Raw genomic sequence first — 23310 nt, forward strand, 5'->3', positions numbered from 1 at the left:
TGAGTCAATGGCAGTATAAGACATATTACAGTCCTGTATCTGATATAGCCTTTCCTTCCTCTGTCATCTCCAGCTGTAAGCACAAGATGTACCTGGAAAGGCTACCAAACACCAGCATCATTATCCCATTCCATAACGAAGGCTGGACTTCACTCCTCCGGACCATCCACAGCATCATCAACCGAACCCCAGAAAGTCTGATTGCAGAAATCATCCTGGTCGATGACTTCAGTGATAGAGGTAAGATGTCATTAATAATATTTTATGTGATTCTCTTACCACCTACGTAATCATTACTGGCTTTTAAAATAAAGCAGATGATCATTGTGATGGTTTCTTTCTAATTCTATCTGAAAGGAGATGATAAAGTTTTGTCTATGTTGTGATGCTGTGATTTCATAAAATGTTGACCAAAATGCGAAAGGAATTGAACAAAAAGTTATGGGCATCATTTGGGGACCTATAAGAAATTTGTATTACATTTCTGTTGTAAATTAGAGAGGTATTGGCAGAATGCCTCAAATTCTACCTGCAGCTTCAGGACAAACATTGTAAAATATGTTACGGTAAGTACAAATGAATGGTGAAATATTCCAGTAGAACCAGAAAATCTGTTCCCCTTTCTGAAAAGGATCTGCTCTGTTATTTACCAGTGTGATACATTCTCCAGGCTGTGCTTGTGTTACTTCATAAATACTGGAAATTATAAGTAACACAAATAAGTATTTTTACTTGGCAATTTTAGCTATTTTATCATATCTGAACAATAATAACAGCAGAAAGGCCTGGAATGCGGTGTATCAGAAAATTTGACACAGTTCTACTCTTTTTTTTATTTTTTACTATTCTCATGAACACAGTTTGGTTTATAAGTCAGGGGAATAAGATTATAGAAAGTTTCTTGAGATTAGGACTTGATAAATCATATTCACTCTAAATAGGGGAAAGTAAAATTCTTCTTGGCTGGTGTGAGTGGAGAGGCGGAAACCTCTTCTAAAGATATTCATCTACCTTCTGTTTCCTTGCATGAAGGAGCTCTGTTTAACTGCACTGTATGTGTGTAAGAAAGAGCGGCAGGAAACGAGTTTGCGTGTTATTCTTATGCCTTCGAGGACATGCGTCTTGAGATCCTATGGATTAATTGAGGTTTTGGAAATTTCATTTGCAACAGAAACATTTTCTTCGTAGTACTTGAAAATTCTGTAGAAGTAAAACTGCTTGGAGTGTTAGCTTTGAGGTTCCTTTAGCATTTTTGTCTGCAATGATTCGCTTCAAAAACTGATTCAGGGTTTGCCGGTAATTCATATGTGTTGAAGTTCGTAGGCCAAAAAAAAAGGTTGTCTGTTGTTCTATTAAAATAGTAAACTACGAACTTGGTAATTTAGGTTGATTTCAAAGTAGTTTTTGCCTTGCATTGCTTCTATAGTTGTGTGTTCGATAAGTATCTAAATCAGTATCTAATAAGTACCTAAATTAAATAACACATTGATTTCTTTTTTATTCTAATTGAGGCTACTTATTTCAAAGCAGTCATTACCACCTCAGGCTAAAAATAGGCATTTCATGTGTTAAAGTTAAAACTGTGCTTTTAAATAAAAGAATGAAGAAGGGGATAAAGATCTGGGGCCACACATCACCAAATAAATGGCATTTTTTGATTGACTGGTACCAAGAGAAATAAGACAGTGTATCTGTGGACAATTTTCTACATAATTAACTTTGTCTTGGTAAACTATTTCCTACAGCAGAATTTTGACCTGGGGGTAATAAAGTAGGAGACACTTGGTAGCAGTACACTGTGGTTTGTAGAGTTTCTGCTGGATATTTCTCAAAGGTATTTTTCAGCTGAAAGTCTAAAGAGGGAGAAAATAGTGGCATCTCCTTTTGTCTTGAGTTTAAATCATTGTCATCTCTGTATAGTAGTGACTTTGATAGACTGTCCCTTCTGTAGCGACTTTGATAGACTGTCCCTTCTGCTTAGAATGTTACCCAGGAAGGAAGTGTGTTCTGCATGGTCCATGTCATTGCTGTTAGTGACATGAAGCAACACAAAAAGGATTGGTTGGGAGAGTAATGGTGATTTTGACTTTCCTGCGGGACATTTTTAAGGATAATCATTATTTTAATGCTTTCGTAAATCTGTCCTTTAGTTACTCTATTCCTGTGAACTATCAAGTTGAAAGTCGTATTTGATGATCATTAAACTTTCAAACGGGAAAGCTTTTTGAATATTGCTTGTCATTTTACTAGCCTGACGACAGTGTAAGACTAAACGTTGAAACACATGTGATAAAAATACTTCCACAAATCTTTTAGAATACACCATAATTCTAAAGGTGCATGGAATAAGAGAAGCCCTTCTTTCAAATTTTTGTTTCAGATTACAGAATCTCTTCTGATAAAATATTAGGGTTTAGTTGAACCTAAAAGCATCACTCCTGCTTTCTGAATTGTGAGAAATCTAGAAAATCAACATGGTAAACACAGGTTAGAATCCTGATACCAACTATGAACTGTATGACTTTGGGTAAATTAACCTCGCAGTGTCTCAAATTCCTTATCAAAATGGGGATAAGTAACTCATTAGTTATCTAAGTACCTCCTCCCGGGAGGTTGTGATGAAGACCTACTTTGATGGCTGAAGGAACTGTGCTCCACAGGAGAGCAACTGCTCTCAACTTCTGACCACTCCTCCCCAAATACTGTCCGGAAACACAACATCAATATTCTACATACTTTTGTGAGGAGATCCTCTCAATTTAATGAAATCTTATTCACAAAATTGAATCAGTCAGTCCTCTGTCTATGTGTCCATCCATCCATCCATCATCTACCCATCTACCTATCACCTACCACCTCTCCCCCACAACCCCAGTTGCAACAGAAGTTATTTAGAAGTCATGCCTTCATAGAAGGCATATGAAGACGAATTGTGGTCATTTATAACATGTTGGAAAAATTAGGACTGCCTTAACATTTTTTTTTTTTAAATCTCCAGTTTTACTACTAAGCAGGTAGTTTATACGGGTACTGAAGAAAAATGAAATTTTAGAGTTTCAACAAAAGGAGGGTAAATAGAACATGTCACCTCCCTAAATTATGTCAGTGACCTTAATGTTTATCAAAAATTCCTTTCAGGATTGTTTTTACTATTGTAAGAGAAGGAAGGTATTTCCAGGCATTTCTTGTTTACAGGGCCTCTAAGACAAAGAAGTTTTCTCTGCTTTTTAGTCAGATATGATGCATAGCCATGCTGTTAAAAGCTATTATACTTTATGCTTTTTTCTTTTTACTTTTGGACAACCCAGAAATCGGAGTATTTTCCGCCGCTTCTTTAAAAATCAAGTTAAGTAGGCTAGACAAATTTTAAAGTACAAGAAAATATAGGGGATTTTTTTGGCCTCCTTCAGGAAATTATTTCTGAAATGTTACACTTCATATTTATTTTCAGAAATATATTCTAGTCCCAAGTCTGTTCAGTATGCATTTTAACACCTTAGCTCTTTTGAATATTCTCTAATGTCCTTTGGCTAAAGGCAATAAAATTTTGACAAGATTTAATCAAACATTACTGCTTTATATTTTATGTCTTTCAGGTCAATAGAATAGCTACACATGAAAAAAAAAAGAAAAGGAAAGCCAACATGTTAGCCATGTTAATAGCACAAGTGTAATATCGCTTGGAATTCATAGTTCCAAAAAATGTAATCATTCTATGATTGGTGAATTCTGCACAATTGGTTTCATAGCAATAGAGAAAAAAATACTAAAGTATTTTCGAATTATAAAATCAGTGCAAAGTGCTTTCTAAAAATCAGCTTGAATTTACCCAGTTGACCCAGTTATCAAAATGCTTTTAAAAAATGAACATCCCAGCACTTCTCAGTTTAGATATTCTTCCTGAAATGAGCTTGGTAAACAGAGTGTTGTTTTAGCCTCAGAACATAAGCCTACTGTCTATAAAAACAGGAAGGTACAGGCCTACAGGTAAAATTTCAAAACCAACGCCATGTTTTTGCTATCTGACGCTTACCAAAGTTAGTGAATATATATATATATTTTTCAGTAAGCTCTCAGAAATACATTTAACAACTTAACTTGAGGCTTCTAACAAGACTTCATGATGACTTTAAAGCAGGACTAATCCTGGGCTTATCTCCAAATTCCAGGCAACCTTCACGGCATCCACACGGAAAATGTTGAAATGTGTGAACTAAGCTGGGGCTTAGCCTCAGAGACAGGGCAGATTTGAACCTGACAGTTCTCTAAAGTTTGTGTGCTTAGAGGAATTCAAGTTTAAACCGAGGGAACTCACAGGAGAGTTGCTGATACACTTCCCTTAATGCAGGTGTGAGGGCACTATTGTGCCCTGCATGTGTATGTACACACGCATGCACACTAACTCACTCTCGCCCCTGCTTGTTTCAAACTTCCTGGACAGGGAAAGTAGGGAGCTGAGTGTTAGAGTTTCACAAAGACCTGTTATTTTCCATGTTCTAGTTAGAGGGAAAATCACAAACTTAAAACTATCCTTCCGATCTAGCAAAATCAGCCACTTTAAAGAAATCTAGTTTACTCTTCCTCAGGGAGCATAGGTCCTCGCTACTCAAAGTGTGGTCCATAGATCAGCAACGTCAGCATCACGTTGAGGCTTACCAGTCATGCAGACTGTCAGGCTCCATCCAGATATATCAGAATCTTCACTTCAACAAAACCTATGTGTCATTTTTATGCAAATCAGGGTTTCAGAATAATTGTCATGTGTCTCAGAATTGGGGTTGGAGCTTCAGTGAGTAATATAAATGCATAAATAGCTTAATTTCAAAAATCTCCTGTGTCTTATCCATATTATTTTGACGTACATTTTTCTACTCTTATTATTTAGCATTTAATTGATATTGGATTTATAAATCTGCAAGGGGAAATTTGGGATGGGAATTCGATAGTGTTACCTCTACATTATTTTATGTGACATTTGTGATAACATTTCTTTGATAAATGTTGGCATTTTCACAAGTTTATAGACACTTACTATGCCTTCTCATGAACTCATTTTGTAGCATTTTATGTTGAATTTCAGGTTACTGCTGTTACTCCTCCTTCGCCAATTTTCCTTCTTTGTTATACAAATGTGCCTTCCAATATTTTGTAGATCTAATTTGCTTTGAAATCATTTAATAATTTTCGTGCCAAATTCAGAAATCACACGTATGTGTATACACACACACACACAATTTCTTTAAAGGTCCATATTACCATCAAAATCTTAGACTCTTCACATAGATAAATTGTTTATAAATCTTTAAAATACTGAGAATATTTTAAGTCATTTCACAGGTGGTAATGATGAGTCTTGAATTCCAGGTTCCACTTTACTCAGATAGTCTCCAAGTATACCATTAAGGAAAGTTTCCATAACCAGACAAATCAGTTGGCACAAGTTTTACAACTGTTCAAAGCTGGAAGGTACCATTGGTGTGAAAAGGTTGTAAAATAGATGAAGAATGGTAGTGCATTTCTATCTTAAATGATAAAATACTAACACTAAAGTGCATATAAAGATTCAGAGGGGACAGTCAACGGAAATGCCTTTGTGCTGGTTTTCCGTCAGGCCACTAGACCGTAAGACAAGCCATTTTTATGTCTCAGATTTATTGAGCGCCGGTCACTCTAAGTGAATCTTGGAATTGCTTAGATTTATTATTCAGATTTCAAGTTGTAAGGATAATTGCATTTTAAAATCAAAATACAATAGTAAATACTAATAAGTAACAGGAGCTGAGAAAATATTATAAAATTCAACTTTTAGAAATTTATCATCACCTGCTACAGAAGTGAAAGAAAGCTGATTGATTTCTGTTGATAAATTTGCATATCATGCCGCATAAGGATGAAATGTACAGTTTTAATAAAACTGTTCTGTTTTCGCAATTATTTTTGCATCTGCCGCCGAAGGGAGTCCAGGGCATAGAGTCGTAAATATGAACGTAGAACAGTTATATGTTCTCAAAGTCAGAGGAAAATAGGGAAGACAATTTATGAAGCGTACATTCTGCAAGTTCCAAAACACAAAATCAGCTCATAAAAATGTCTTTATGTGTTTGTAAAATATGAATCCTACTCGTCAGTGGCAGCATATGCTTTGAATAGAAGCTGTCTCAGAAGGCAAAGCACTCCTGGGATTTCTCTCCCTCTTACTTTTAAACGAAAACTCCAGTCTCACGTGTTGTAAATGTCTGTGTAAACAAAGGACCGTATCTGACAAAATAACGAGTTATGTGTCCTTGCTGAGCCTGATATTTGCCATAATGTTAGACCAGCATTTTGCTTTCTCCTTTTTCTTCTGTAGAGCAAATGTGACTAATCCTTGCAGTTTTCAGGATTGTTCCTGAGCGTTACACACAGTCGCGAGGGTCACGATCCTCATGAATACCACTGGAACGCTTTCTTTATTCTGGTAGAAACAGCCTATTCTAAGTAGATCCTTTTTTTGCAGATTAGGATAAAAGGTCTTCAGATTCTATAAAGGTATATGTTTTTCTTGATGAATTGTTTTAGGAATTAGCCTCGATAAGACTGGCACTGGAAGGTTCAGAATTTGGGGGATTATATCCTCAATATATTCTCAATAAAGTCCTAATATATCCTAATATATCCTCAATATATTCTCAATAAAGTCCTAATATATCAAATTTGATGAAATTTATTTGTTTCAGTTCAATTTCAGTAAAATTTATATTTGATTGAATAAAGATACATGTGCTGAAACTTCCACACAAATAGACATTTTTATGTGGTCTTAGAAACTGTTTTAAAAATGTTCTAATGTAGAATTTGAGACTAGAGTGTTGGAATGGACCAGTTCTAGATGAATTTTGAACACAAAAATAAGTATCTTGGAAAATAGAATGAACAGGCACGCTTAGGTTCTGTTGTCTAGTTGGGCTGTAGTTAGGTATCATATATAATATTAAAGCATGTTTCACAGTTGAAAAATTTTGTTACCGCTTTCTTTTTCTTTATCGTTTAAAAAATATTTTGTGTACTTGAATGAATGAGATACATTTAAAATACTGTTAATTCCTGTGAGGGCTTTAAAAATGCCCACACAGAAAATTTTGTCAATTTAGGGGTTGTAAGTATTTATATTTCCTCTATTAGTTGCTTTTAAGTTTTTAAAAAATATTTTCATTTTGAAGAAATGATAAATCTCATCTAATTGTCATTTTTTTAACTAGCATTTTGCTATTTTACAGTTCTATTCTCTTTAAATATTAGCTTGAGGCATATGAAATTGTCATTTTTTGTAGAACATTAATGGCTGGCTGATCATTTCATATATTTCAACCTTAATAACCGACCATCTTAAAACCTCTCCCTGAATTGAATAATTATTTAGGGCTCATGTTTTAAATCAGTCCTTTTAAAGATAGGGGAGGGCAGCTCCCATCCTCAGGTGGTGGGTAAGCCAATCTGGCTACCCAGTTGCTTTTTCTGGATGAAAACTCCACATGGATGAATTCATATGGGTTTGGCATGGAAGGGAATGCTTCTTTTCAAAGCAAAACCGTTACAGCTCACCAATGTCACAAGGCATGACTTCCTCAAGAAAAATAAATTGTGCCGTTCATTTTATGGCAGATTAAATCCCATTTATTTTCCTCGCAGACAGCTGTTTTGAATAGGATTGTCACTCATATGAAACCATTTTGTGGATCTGGGGCTTCAGATCTTGGGTAGGGATGACTTCCTTTGATGAAATAAAAGGTTATGTTGTATGAGGATTTCTCTTGTCAGCAAACCGCAGCTGGTGAGCTTTAATAATAAAATGTTTTGTATTTCAAACAATCCTTTTTTGGCGCCTAAAGATCCACCTGCTCTTAATTTTTTAAAAAAATCACTGCATTGACACAATGAAAAAAAACACAAATATTTCCTCCTTTATCTTGAATTATAACACTTCCTTAGAAAATGATCAGTCTCTCATCAGTCAGGGTTTTTGATAAGCCGACAAGTTTTAAACATCAAGGACATCTGTCTTGATAAAACACATTTTAACAAAATTCTCCTAATAAGAATTGTCTTTTATGTCAACTGAGGAACAATTCCACATTAGACTGGTAAGATCTTTGAGATGAAGGAAATTGCAGGTGACCTGGCACATTTGTACCCTTTTATAGCTGAATAAATAGAGGCTCAGGGAGGTGACATCCTAGGTCACACACTAGGTCAACTTTATATGCTGAGATAAATGCTAGATTAACCTCAAATGGATGGTTTTTCTGCTTAGGCATTCAGGGTTCCTCTCCTCTGTAGTTTTCTCAGACATCTAATTCTGAGAAGCTAGAACCATTCTGATACTATCTTCAATTTGATAAAACTGTACTACAGTTACATAGACAATCTAGATAATTGAATCTAATTTATTACCCATTTTCTCACCTTAGGTGCAGGGTCGTAATAGAAACCATCATTTCACTGTGTACACACACATAGTAGAATGAAGAATTCATGAGCAAAGTAATGACTTGAGCACACAAATCTCAGTGTCCAAATGGCCTTTTAGCCTTGCAAGGGGCCAATCAGGGCTTTCCTCCTGGAGAGAAGATTGTTTCTAACATGCTGAAAGGCTCACAAAGTAATGAAATAGGGCATAAAACATAGTTAGACATGTTTCATGTGGCTTCCCAGGCTGATTCAAAGTAGAATTTATTGAGGTAAGTGAATGGATTTTAGGCTGTCCTCTTGTAGATCATCTGAGTCTGTCTTTACTCTGGATATATTGTTCCAGATTTAGGCAGCCTCACTTCACAGAAACCAAGACACTTCTGAGATCGCCGGGGCCACTCTTGTGTAAAATGTCCCCAGAAAATGAGAGTCTTTCTGGGACAGAGCAGCTGGGCTGGGGGTGAAGGGGTGGGGGTGAATGGGCAAATATCTAACATGGGATACTCATTAGATACACATCGTTGATTTTCCCTTTATTTTTTATTTTTTTGTCTTATCTACTAAAACTAAGTGGAATATATTTATGTTTACAAACCACTTGGGAAACTAGTCGGTGCCTCATAGCTCAGAAAACACTGACCCCAACATTGTAGGGGGACAGCGACAAGGGAAGCTTAATTTTATGTCTTGAATAAACTTAAGCTCCGTCACTTATCATTTTGAGTTTTGCGTGTTTCTGCAGGATAAATTAAGGCCACCTCCAACCTAATGGAGATACACTTAGGGTTTAAAGTAAAATTTAAGCCATTGATTTTTTTCAGGTTGGCTACATTTTTTTCCCTCTAGTTTTGCTCAGTTTAAGCACTGCTTCTTTGAAAATAAAGGCTCTATGAAGAAAAGAAGATATTTGTTTATTTTATAGTACTGTTATAAAATTATGGACTCATGGAACAGATACAAATACTGCGAGCAGTTAACAACCTATATGTTAGAGTCTCGAATCCAAGTCTCAGCTCTGCCAGTTGAGGCCTGGAGACCTTAGAAAGGATTGATGTGACCCTAGATTTCAGAAACAACAAGACACAATGTCACTATTTTTTTTCACTTTCAAAAAAAAAAAATCTCCCTAAACTGAAAGGTTAGGAAAAACACGTCGCTCACTATAGAGAGGAGATAGCAGGAAAATCCGTGACCGCTTCATATAAGTTCGTGCTTGAAGGTCTAAACGATTGCCACGTGCTTGGAGAAGTTACAAAATTTACCTTTTAACCATGAATAATCTTCATGAAATGATGATGAAGGAAATAACTTCCCAAGACTGGAGTCAGATAAATACAGTGTCTGTATCTATAAAAAGGCACATTTCAGGTTCCAAAGTTCAGTGCACTTGTTTTTGATCTTTGCAAAATTTTTAAAGTAATTGCATCAGTGCTTTTTAAGTAACACTTCTGGATAATAGTAATGCTCATAGTAATACCCATAGTGGCGTGAAGCACTAGGAGTCAGTACAAGTTTGTTAGATTTCAGTCAGACATCATCCTCAGGCGGGTATGACTTCCAAGCTCAGATTCTCTTAGACCTGGGACTTCCTCCCCACCCCCAGGAGTGACCGTAATATAATATCTCCTGAGACCGAATGGACCAAGCTGTCCCTTGGCTCCCAGGTGCAGCAGATAGCTTTCCTAGACCACTCTTAGAATCATCTGGAGTTACCCCAGATCGCATGACACCAAGCAGCCTACGTGCGTGCTCACCTAGTAAACCACTTTGTCACGCTTCTCTGTGAAAGGTGAAACATACACGAGTGGAGGCATCTCCATGGAAATAGAAGCTGGACTGAGCCCAAGATGCCCTAGTAAGATGACTCTTGGTTGTACCATAAGCTCCTGGGAATCCCTGGACATATTTTTGCTGGCCGTAATCTTTGTGTTTTCCTTTACCCTATACATCAGTGTGAAGCCCTGAAGAGACCCAAATGGCTTGGCAGTCCTGACAACTTACCTAAGACCATAGGCGACATGGTTGTCTTATAAATTCCCATAGGTCCCTCATTGGAAAAGGATTTATGAATCAAAAGGAGAAGTCATTGCGATGGACAAAGATTCAGGGACGTATAAACCAGATCTTCATTTAAATATCTGTAGCTTCTGCATAGCGGACAGTCAGCTTAATAGGAGATACTAAAAGCTATAAGCGCATCAGTGATGTATTCTTAGGTGTATACTCTCTTCCTGCAGGAACACTTTCTCATAACTGGCAAGTGGTACTAATACATAAGGTACACTTTATGATGACTACCTTAATTTTAGCCAAATGGTATCCTGGGAACTACATATTCATCTGCAGAGATATGACACATTTCAAAAGTACACAGTATAGTTAAAACTGTATAGTTAGTCAAAAAATCAAAGGAGCCAATGCCGCTTCTTCTAATTTCTAGGGTGCAGATGTCTTGCTCCTCCTAAATGAGCAGCTTTATTGCCAAGTCTAATAAGGCGACACTTACTAGGGATCAGGGAACTGAGGATTGATTCCTAAAATTGAATCATCAAGTACAGGGGAGCCACGAAGTAGACACCACTTAGGAAAAGGAGGGGACTTAAATCACAATACTATCGCACTTGACTGTATAACCTATTTCAGAACTGCCAATGATTGCACTGCTCTTGGTAAAAATTGTAAGATATTACTAGTTGGTAGAACTTGAAAGAGAATAGCAATGGATACTTTCGATTAAGATGTAGTTCCTTCATGTCAGACTGTCGTCCCAAAGGCAAATCTACTATGTGTAATTATTCAGCTCAAATCCAGGTATCAAAGACTGAACTCTTCTGCAGGCCAGAGGCAATTACTTTCAAGCCCTGAATAGAAGTTTGCATTCAGTATCTTCAGCTCATTTCCTAATTTTCTTCCTCTCTCTCTCCTTGTAATTGAAAGGAATGAACGTACTCTGTGGTTTCATGTTTTGACACCTGTTGATTAAGGATAGTGTGTAGAATAATTCCGCAAATGCATGTCTCATGTCAACCATATGTTTCAAGTTTTAGGAATGCTGGCCACTTAATATCTCTGAAATGTGTTTTTAGCCTCTTTCAGAATTCAAAAGGGTTATCTATTTTGGTAATTTTAGGGAAAGCTTCTTAGTCTTTACTACAGACTAGTTAATATTTTATGGTAAATTCAAATCCCTTGGCACTGTAGGTTGAGAGCTTCTGATGATTCAGTATGGTGAAGGCTTTTCTGGTGAGAGATGTCAATTACAGGACGTCACTAGTAACAGATAGAGCAAATGGTCGTTTCAAATTCCTTCAGCCACTGTCCCTTTGAGGATCAGGGAACATCTGCAAGGGAGCTGAAACCTAAAGCGCCCGGTGAGAAAGCTGCCACAGTGCCTCCCCTGAATGCTGGGCTTCATCCCCGCTGGAACTGAGGGATGCTTATGGGTTAGGGTTCCGTACTTGGCCTAAACATTGAACCCAGGATAAGCTTTTGCCAAGACAATGCTTGGTGAGTAGTATTAGCATCTCCCATTCATTTCAATGTCTGAAAATGTGGTTGCTTCTCTTATGTTATCAACAATGAGTCAGAAGGGGCAGACCACAGGGCCTCCCGTCTGAGGAGGGGCCCTGGGCTACGCTGCACTCTGATAACCAACTAGTCATATCAGCCAGTGCCGCCTCCTACCTTCCTCTGCCACGAGAGTGGGCGGCTAAGTAGGTGATCTGGGCATCACTGTAGGTGTGAATCGTGGCTTTACCTTTACTGATGTTGTCACCATGAACAAGCTGTTTATCTCACTTGTCCCATACATGTTGGGAAATTGGGTTTCTGCCTATAAGGCAATTAGAACTTCGATGGGTACAAAGTAAGCACTTATTCAATTTAGGCTATTATTGTTTTTGCTATAAAAGGCTGAATTGAACTAGATGACTTCTAAATCTATCTCAAAGAATTTTGAGTACAGAATTAGTATCTGTGCTTTATAGGTTATTAAAAAAATATTAAGCAAGTAATTGTTTCCTTTAAAACTGGACACACAGAATAGTTGCAACACAGTGGTGGGAAGAGTCCCTAAACCTCGACAGAGGACAAACGCACTGTCTTAAGGGGCCTCTGGTATCCCTATGATTTCATCAAGAGGATTTTGAAGCTATACAACTACCACTGAAAATTGTAATTCTGAGTATTGCAGAATCCATTGAGCTCCATATATGAGAATTGAATAATTAATTGAATACTTTAAGTAAATAAATATTTTAAAATTTGATTAAATAAATAACTTTACTTAGGGAAGAAAATACATTCGTTTAATTCAATCATGTACTAGTAATTTAAAGTCGGACCTCTCTGCTTCATTTGATATTCTTTGTATACCTCCTCTTTCTTATATGGGGGTTGCTTTTACAGTCATTCTTTCTCAGGATTTTTCGTGGATGTCCCTTGCTCAACTTTCTCCTTGAACTTTGGTGATCCTCAGGGCCCTACTCACCACCCACAGCTCATGCCATTGTGTGCACTAAGCTTGAGTGATCTGTTCCCACTTTCTATACAGGTAAACTCTTCTCTTGCTTCTGATGCCAAAAGCTTGGCCTCTGTGTACTAGTCCCAAATTGACTCTCTGAGACAGGGTTCTGGATGAAGTAGAGAAGAAGAGCTTTATTGCTTTGCCAGGTGAAGGGGGATACAGCAGGCTTGTGCCCTCAAAAACTATACTTCCCAACCCAGGAGGATTTGATGAGTTTTATAGCAAGTTCAAGGGTGGAGTTGCTGATAAGATTAGGCTGTGTGCAGGGCCTGCACTCCTTTAATCTGGTCTCAGGTGTTCTGATGAGGTTCTGTGGTTCCTTTAATCTGGCCTCACATGGCCTTCTTGAAGCTCTTCTCTGGTTCCTTTAATCTGGAATGAAGAATGCTAACATCTTCCATTTGTTGGGGGTTTTAATTCTATAAAGAGCTTAAAGGAATCCAAATCGGAAAAGAAGTAATAAAGCTGTCACTGTTTGCAGATGACATGGTACTATACGTAGAGAATCCTAACGATGCTACCAGAAAACTAGTAGAGCTAATCAATGAATTTGGTAAAGTAGCAGGATACAAAATTAATGCACAGAAATCTCTTGCATTCCTATACACTAATGATGAAAAATCTGAAAGAGAAATTAAGGAAACACTCTCATTTACCATTGCAACAAAAAGAATAAAATACCTAGGAATAAACCTACACAAGGAGGCAAAAGACCTGTATGCAGAAAACTCTAAGACACTGATGAAAAAAATTAAAGATGATACAAACAGGTGGAGAGATATACCATGTTCTTGGATTGGAAGAATCAACATTGTGAAAATGTCTATACTACCAAAAGCAACCTACAGATTCAGTGCAATCTCTGTCAAACTACCAATGGCATTTTTCACAGAACTACAACAAAAATTTCCACAATTTGTGTGGAAACACAAAAGACCCTGAATAGCCAAGGCAATCTTGAGAATGAAAAACGGAGCTGGAGGAATCAGACTCCCTGACTTCAGACTATACTACAAAGCTACAGTAATCAAGACAGTATGGTACTGGCACAAAAACAGAAAGATAGATCAATGGAACAGGATAGAAATCCCAGAGATAAACCCACGCACATATGGTCACCTTATCTTTGATAAAGGAGGCAAGAATATGCAATGGAAAAAAGACAACTTCTTCAATAAGTGGTGCTGGGAAAACTGGATAGCTACACATAAAAGAATGGAATTAGAACACTCCCTAACACCATACACAAAAATAAACTGAAAATGGATTAAAGACCTAAATGTAAGGCCAGACACTATAAAACTCTTAGAGTAAAATATAGGCAGAACACTCTATGACATAAATCACAGCAAGATCCTTTTTGACTCACCTCCTAGAGCAATGGAAATAAAAACAAAAATAAACAAATGGGACTTAATGAAACTTAAAAGCTTTTGCACAGCAAAGGAAAATATAAACAAGATGAAAAGACAATCCTCAGAATGGGAGAAGATATTTGCAAACGAAGCAACTGACAAAGGATTAATCTCCAAAATTTACAAGCAGCTCATGCAGCTCAATATCAAAAAAACAACCCAATCCAAAACTGGGCAGAAGACCTAAATAAACATTTCTCCAAAGAAGATATACAGAGTGCCAACAAACACATGAAAGGATGCTCACCATCACTAATCATTAGAGAAATGCAAATCAAAACTACAACGAGGTATCACCTCACACCGGTCAGAATGACCATCATCAAAAAATCTACAAGCAATAAATGCTGGAGAGGGTGTGGAGAAAAGTGAACCTGCTTGCACTGTTGGTGGGAATGTAAATTGATACAGCCACTATGGAGAACAGTATGGAGGTTCCTTAAAAAACTAAAAGTAGAACTACCATACAACCCAGCAATCCCACTACTGGGCATATACCCTGAGAAAACCATAATTCAAAGAGAGTCATGTACCACAATGTTCATTGCAGCTCTATTTACAATAGCCAGGACATGGAAGCAACCTAAGTGTCCATCGACATGAATGGATAAAGAAGATGTGGCACATATATACAATGGAATACTACTCAGCCATAAAAAGGAAACGATATTGAGTTATTTGTAGTGAGGTGGGTGGACCTAGAGACTGTCATACAGAGTGAAGTAAGTCAGAAAGAGAAAGACAAATACTGTATGCTAACACATATATACGGAATTTAAGAAAAAAAATGTCATGAAGAACCTAGGGGTAAGACAGGAATAAAGACAGAGACCTACTAGAGAATGGACTTGAGGATATGGGGAGGGGGAAGGGTAAGCTGTGACAAAGCGAGAGAGTGGCATGGACATATATACACTATCAAACGTAAGGTAGATAGCTAGTGGGAAGCAGCCGCATAGCACAGGGAGATTAGCTCGGTGCTTTGTGATCGCCTAGAGGGCTGGGATAGGGAGGGCTGGGAGGGAGATGCAAGAGGGAGGGGATATGGGGTTATATGTATGTGTATAGCTGATTCACTTTGTTATAAAGCAGAAACTAACACACCATTTAAAGCAATTATACTCCAATAAAGATGTTAAAAAAGAGCTTAAAGATATTGTTACGTGTACCCTTTGGGGGGAACCAGGACCTGCCCCAAGGCTGCACTATTGTGTCTTGACAGCTCCTCCCTTGTCTCTGTATCCCCTCCCTTCCCTGATCAGCAACCATTCGAATCTGCCCTTTGGAACTCAGGGAAGGTCATGGAGGCTGGGGTCTATTCCCTAGACATAAGAAACAGGGGACAGAAATGCTTCTGTGCCCAGGAGCCCCATGGGTCCTGCTTGGTTTCCTGACCTGAATATTCAGAAAACTACTGGACCTCTGGGCCTCAGTGACCCACAGGTGTTTCAAACTCAATGTGTTTAAACTCTCCCAACTTTAATTCTCTCTTCCTTCTCAGTTTATGACGTCATTGTTCATCCAAACTCTTCTAAATCGTTGAGAATTATCCCTGTGAAGTCTCTTTCTTGCCCACGTCTCACATCCAGTCAAGGAGCAGATCTTGCCCAGTGTGCCTCCTGAGTACTTTTCAAACCATCCTCTCTTCTAATTCCATTCAAAGTAGCTGTAATTCACTCACTGAAATGCCCTTCTGACTTGTTGCTCTGCCTCCAGCTTCGTCCCTCTCAAATCCATCATCCATTATCAAAATGATCTTTATAACCAGCAAAACTGCCCCAACCACCTCTTTTTAAAACTCTTCTTTGCTTCCTGGAGCCCCCCCCTCCACCCGCCAACGTGCCAATCAGAGCCCACTCTTCCTTAAGAGGCCCTGAGTTCATGAGTACTCTACTCATCTTCTCTGAATTCCACCTTCCAGATTTTGCCATTGCAAAGTGAAGATTGCATGTATTCCATCCACAGAGCCTTTTTTTAAAATTTTATTTTATTTTTATTTTTGACTGCATTGGGTCTTCGTTGCTGCACACGGGCTTTTCTCTGGTTGTGGCAGGCGGGGGCTACTCTTCATTGTGGTGCGCAGGCTTCTCACTGGTGGCTTCTCTTGTTGGGAGCATGGGCTCTAGGCACCTGGGCTTCAGTAGTTGCGGCTCATGGGCTCTCGAGCACAGGCTTAGTAGTTGTGGCAGACGGGCTTAGTTGCTCTGCAGCATGTGGGATCTTCCCGGACCAGGGCTCGAATCTGTGTCTCCTACATTGGCAGGTGGATTCTTAACCAGTGCGCCACCAGGGAAGCCCCCCGCACAGAGCCTTTTAAAAAAAAATTTTATTGGAGTATAGTTGATTTATAATGTGTTAGTTTCAGGTGTACAGCAAAGTGAATCAGTTATACATATACATGTATCTACTCTTTTTTATAGATTCTTTTCCCATATAGACCATTACAGAGTATAGAGTAGAGTTCCCTGTACAGCAGGTTCTTATTAGTTATCTGTTTTCTATATAGTAGTGTGTATATGTCAGTCCCAATCTCCCAATTTATCCACCACCCCCCCCCCTTATCCTCTGGTAACCATAAGCTTGTTTTCTACATCTGTGAAGCCTGTTTTGTAAATAAGTTCATTTGCACCTTTTTTTTTAAGATTCCACATATAAGTGATATCATATGATATTTGTCTTTCTCTTTCTTAGTTCACTCAGTATGACAATCTCTAGGTCCATACTTGTTGCTGCAAATGGGATTATTTTGTTCTCTTTTATGGCTGAGTAATATTCCATTGTATGTATGTACCACATCTTCTTTATCCATTCCTCTGTTGATGGACATTTAGGTTGCTTCCATGTTCTGGCTATTGTAAATAGCACACAGCATATATTTGTTACCTGTGTACTGTTTTAAGTCCTGTTTTCTCTACCTAAAATGTATCTCCATTACACTTTCCTTGTTTCTGTGTCCCTTATTCTAACTAATCTTTTAAGACTAATACAGCATCTTCAGCTTACTTTCCTTGAAACCTCCCATGTCAGGCTATGCCACTTACCAAATGGGAGGCCTTGAACAGATTACTTTAAAACAAACAACAACAAAATCCTGTGATTCGATTTCTGCAACAGTGAAATGAAAATAATAATAGTACCCATCTCACTGGGTGGTTATAAGAATCAAAATGAATACATCTAAAGTACCTAGTGCACATAACAACTGTTGGCCACTACCTTTGGAAGGATCCCTCTTTACTTCTGTAGTATTCTGCGTTAATATCATTGCAATGTCCACATTATTTGGTTGTGAATTTACATCTATCCCCACTGTAGACTAATGAGCTCCTTGAAGAAGAGGATCATCATGTTTACCTGAGTAAACTTGAGTCTGGGTCACAGGCATAAAATTGTTGTGGGTTGGACCAATCTGCATATACATTCATATACTTATCCCTGAAAATAGAAATCATTCACATCGTCAAAATTAAACATATGAAAAATAGGTTCAGCTTTTAGCAGAGTTTGTTTCTTCACTTCCTTTAATTAATTAAAATGATTGAGAGATTCCCCAAAATAGAAAAGTTTGCCACTGCATAATAATGACATATGTCAGAGATAATGGAGCTTCCAGGAACAAATTGCTTCTTTGCAACAATTGTCTCCACATGTTACAAGCTCACGATATGAGGTTATTTCCATTTTAGAGAGTTTGTAAGTAATTTAAGATGTGGTATTAATTGTTTTAAACATGTTATTTAATTTTTCCAAGATAAGACAATTTTAGGAAAGCAGAATGTAATAGAATTAATAAAATTAGGGTCACAACTTGTCCGTGACCAATGTCAGAGGAAACTTATGTTAAATACAAAATAAATTCTGTTTATTTTGATTGAAAAGCTCTTTGATCTCTAGGAATTTTGAATTCCAATAGTGCAAATCTATTAACATGTGAAAAAAGATAACAAATATTTCTTCCTTTCACACTGAGTCTCAGTGGCAGGGTGGCATGGGATGGGAAAAGAAATATGTGTTAAATATATTTGATCCAATGTTATTTACAAAGATTCAGAATTTTAAATAAAAAGTGTGCAGAGGAATATGTTTCTTACCTGCTTATCCCCTGATCAAAATGAAACTAAAAAGATACAATAAGAATGCTCAACTAATGGACAGAATAAGATACATTTAGATACAATAATTCATATATGTGAAAAAGAAACATTGGAAATTTTTTATTTCAAAAGAACTTTTATTCAAATTAAAATAGCATATACATGGCCTCTGTCCTCACATTGGACTGTTAGCTCCATGGAGGCCGATACAGTTGCCTGGTTTGTCACTGCTACATCCCCAATGCCTAGAATACAGAAGAGAAGATGCTTAATTAATATTTGCTAAATAAATGAATAAATCATAAATGAAAAATGTCCCCCTCCATTTCTGAAATCAGAGACTGTAACATCGTCAGCCCTCTTGGTTGCAACAAACTTCAACTTCAATCCTAGCCTTGATTTTCTTCAAATTCCTTCTCATGCCTAGACTTGTGAGTTCATCTGCAAACCTAACATGGGAAATCTTTAAAAAACATCATACTGTATGTAGTACTTTGCTCTAAATTTTAACTTTTAAGTAAGGACAGAAGTTCATGGAGTCCTATTAATTTGGTAACCCTGACAAAAATCAGAGACATTTGAAGAGCTTAAAAAGCCAGGCTGACCCACCTTTAGACACTGGGTATAATTGAAGACAATTTCAGCTTCCATTAAGAGCCTTGTTATGTGCAGGCCCTGTCAAAATCTAGGATAAGCCTAGAGAAAAAGCAGCAATTCATCTCTATTCATTTCAGCTTGAAACTGGCTGGTGGAGGATACGAGGTAGATAATTTGACAGCGTGTGTTTTGGTGATTGCTGTGGCGTATGGCAGGTTTTCTAACTTCGCCCCCACTTTTTATTACTAAAGGTCATATCACATGTCCCTATTACTTAAGGTCATATAGAAACTATATACATATTGTTTTCTCATAAGTTTTTAGGTAGATCTGGTCGACAGAATAAAAACAGTATGCCAGTTAAATTTGTCTCCCTATTTTGTTTGCTAAATCTGGCCAATGTATGTACAAACTACAAAAGCAATGATAACCATTTAAATTCATTAAATTTAAGAATGTGAGTAAGTATGTTTGTGATTGACATGTTGACATATTTTGACATAGTTTTATATTATAAGACATATAATATCCTTTCTGCGAGACTTCCTGGTGGTGCAGTGGTTAACAGTCCACCTGCCAATGCAGGGGACACGGGTTTCATCCCCAGTCCAGGAAGATCCCACATGCCACAGAGCAACTAAGCCCATGCGCCACAACCACTGAGCCTGTGCTCTAGAGCCCACGAGCCACAACTACTGAGCTCACGCGCCACAACTACTGAGCCCGTGAGCCACAGCTGCTGAAGCCCACACACCTAGAGCCCGTGTTCCGCAGCAAGTGAAGCCACTACAATGAGAAGCTCACGCACCGTAAGGAAGAGTAGCCCCCGCTCGCCACAACTAGAGAAAGCCCACGCGCAGCAACGAAGACCCAATGCAACCAAAAAAATAAATAAAATTTAAAAACAGATATATATTAAAAAAATATTCTTAATGCTTTTCTTAGGATTAAAAAAAATTAGTAACAACTTGTCAGGTTCAGATGTTAGCTGATTGATGACTGTAGATAAAGAGAAGAGACATAAAGTTCTCAAGTGCACACTCTGTACACGAAGACTCCTAAGCTGTGTCCGCTAAGAATTAGAACTAGTTTCTAAGATTTAGGCTTTAAAATTAACACCCCATGGGTCCTAGCATGCCTCTTTTATGGGTACATTTGATTGCAAGCGAGAAAATAAAGGCAGGGAGGAGGGTTCTGTTCGTGTGGACAGCTCTGGTATTGCTTTCTCTTTGTTGGCTAACAAACAGGCTGGCCATTTTCTTCCCATGCTGGTCTGACCGCAAGCTTCAAAAGAGCTGCTTGTCGGGGTGTGAGTATTTTCATCTATGCACGTTCACCCTGTGCATACTGATTAACTGGGACCTTTTGCTGCCATCTGACAGACCTGGGTAGAAGTTGCACACTTCAGTCGCCTGTTAGACCTTGATAAATTTACCAGATAATGATCCCTCCCCACAATAAGGCCACTAATAGGCAAGTTTTCTTGAGGCGGTATTGATAAAGGTGTTACCTTGTTCTTATTTGTATTTCTGAATATGATCTATAATGGAAAAACTGTGTGAAAGAAGGATGTTCCTATGTGTTGTTAAATATAACTGTTAATCTCATTCAGTGCTAGCTTTTTAAAAAAATATCCCAATGTCCTGAATTATATGCAAGGAATTAGGGTAAGGGCTGTGCTAAATCTTGACATATTAATGCAGGTAGATTTCCCATTTTATACTTCTACAAATGAACAAAATGAAGTCTCCTTGAATTAATAGTTTAGTTATACTATGTAACTCTTATACATACATGTTTTCTTCCAAAGGAATGTAATTTAACCCTCTGAGACATGAATATGTATGTGTCTCGTTAATAAATCTGAGAAGATTAATGTAAATTTATAAAACTTCAAACTTTTAACCCTTTTTGTCAACACCATCACTGTTCTATTAAATAATAAAGGTTGTAGTTTTTTTTTTCAGTATTAGCTGAGGACATAAAATGATAGTCAAAATGTATCTGAAAAAATTGTTTTATCTTCTATTATAAGATTTGGGGGAGAAATACCAGCAAAATAGCATCAGTAACAATGGGTATAAAATTATCAGGAAGGCTTGACTGGTTTTGCAGTACACATCACCTTCAAGTACTGCTGCCCTTCCATGCAAATAGGTCTAGAAATAGTTTTATAATGACGCTTACCAAGCTCTTACAGAAGATCAGAGATATTGCAAGCACTGTGAACTGCTTTTTCAGTCACCCTTAACCAAAAGAGCCACCTAAGTGTACGACACTCTACATCCCGATGTAAAGTTCTAATACTAAAGTTATGGTTCTTCAGTAATTCCCGTTGCACGAAAGAAACACTTGGCAGTACCAGAGCTGGAGTACAGTTCTTGGGAATAGGTACTAATGTTTGGAAGCTGCAGAGTAGAGTCAAAAAGAGACCTTGACTCAGTCCCTACTTCATGGTCCTCAAAAACGAATATAAGAATGCTGCCAGCATCCCAGGGTCCTGAGAGGATGAAAGATTGCCTGTTTAGTTTGTAAACATTTGGCACAAAATTAATGTTAATTAATTAACACTGATTTTGCATTTATCTTAAAAATACTGTATAAAAATAAAGAGGCAGTTATTGAAATACCAGTAATTTGATGAAATTTAAATGAACTCCCTGTGAAATGAATTATAAAGATATTTGTTTGGTTGGGTTGCGTGTTCTTACTTTATATTCAAGTGAATAAAAACTCTCACAATTTATAATTTCCACTCTAGGAGTTTGTCTTTTGTTATAGGAAGCTAATGGTTGATAATAACATAAATTATTAATTTTATAAGATACAAAATGAAGAAATTACATTACCTACACATTGATTTCTAAAGTGTATATGCTTTCAGCTACAATGTTTAACAAATATATCTTTGAGAGACTGTGCATTATGAGCTAGATGAAATTGATGTTTATCTTTTATTTATATCAGACGATTATCGAAGATCATTTATTAAATATTTTATGTTGCTCTTTTTGATGATTTTATCTAAAACCTTTCAATATTCAGTACCAGAATGTGTCAGTATAAGATGGATGTTATTCTGGTAGAATTTTACTTGTAGTTTATATCTTCTGTTTGTTTTTCCTTTTTACTGTGCAACGATGTACACTTTAGGTTAGTAAGGAAAAATAAGAACATTGACACTCTCTAATATGCATCTATTAACAAAAGTAATCTATTTTAATGGGATTTCAGAACAAAGAAGCACTATTCCCTTAAAACTTCAAAAATGTAGTTGGAATCTGTAAAATATATTCCATATAATTTACCATGAAAGAGAAGTAAGTGACAGTCTAAAAATGGTTACATTCCAATTTTTGTTTTGTTTTTTACAATGAAGACATTTAGAACAATTCATCCTAAAGCAATTTTGGTTTGTTGATTTTCAACTTGTCAAATTGTTTATTCCTTTTCCTTTTTGCTGTAGAGTGTTAATGAGAATAAATTTTGTTTTGTGTGAAAATAATTTCACTTTTGTTACAGTTAAGTTGAAGAGATAATCTACCAAATCTGAACATTATCTTACGGTTTATGTTCCTATCATACTTTGAACTGTAGATTTAATTTAACTACCCTCTGCTAAGCAAGTGTTAGGAATTCATATAATTTGCCGAAGACATTCTAATGTAAACAGTAATGTAAAGGGAAGTTGAATAAACCTCTAAAAATCTCCATGGAGATTATCCCTTGTTTTTATCATTTTTTCATTTTCTCTAAGAATTTCGGACAAAGAAGCTGAGATCTGCTCTTTGGATAAAAGATAATTGATTGTTTCTTTCCTTTAAATTTATTTCCTTTTTTCTTTTGTAGTGAATGCTTTATTGATATATAATTCATATACCATAAAATTGACCATATTAAAATGTACACGTGTTTCTCACAATATTCAGAGCTGTGCCACCATCATCACTATCCAATTTTCGAGTATTTTCATCACCCCGACCCCCAAACCCTATATCCATTAGCAGTCACTCCCCATTCCTCCCTCCCCCCTGCTCTTGGGAACCACTAATCTACTTTCTGTCTCTTTTGGAAAAGTTTTCAATTAGCAATAATTGCACCATGGATAAATCTCACTGGCTAGGGTACTGCAGCTGCTCAGAGGTCACCTTCTGTCTGTCTCTTTGTATTTGCCTATCCTGGACATTTTATATAAATAGACTGATACAGTGATAAGTGGTTTTTGTGATTG

General features: G+C 37.2%; 1 protein-coding gene across 1 annotated transcript in view; it reads left to right on the top strand.

Annotated features, from left to right (window-relative positions):
• Nucleotides 1–23310, top strand: part of GALNTL6 (polypeptide N-acetylgalactosaminyltransferase like 6) — a gene marked incomplete at its 3' end in the record, with an annotated part of 1147279 nt that overhangs the window by 518137 nt on the left and 605832 nt on the right. Inside the window, exon 4 of the mRNA XM_079925494.1 lies at nt 74–240. Within this exon, the coding sequence (XP_079781620.1) occupies nt 74–240 (167 nt within the window). The remainder of the gene's footprint in view (nt 1–73; nt 241–23310) is intronic.

This window comes from Stenella coeruleoalba (assembly GCF_951394435.1).
Source record: "Stenella coeruleoalba genome assembly, chromosome: 7".
NCBI lineage: Eukaryota > Metazoa > Chordata > Mammalia > Artiodactyla > Delphinidae > Stenella > Stenella coeruleoalba.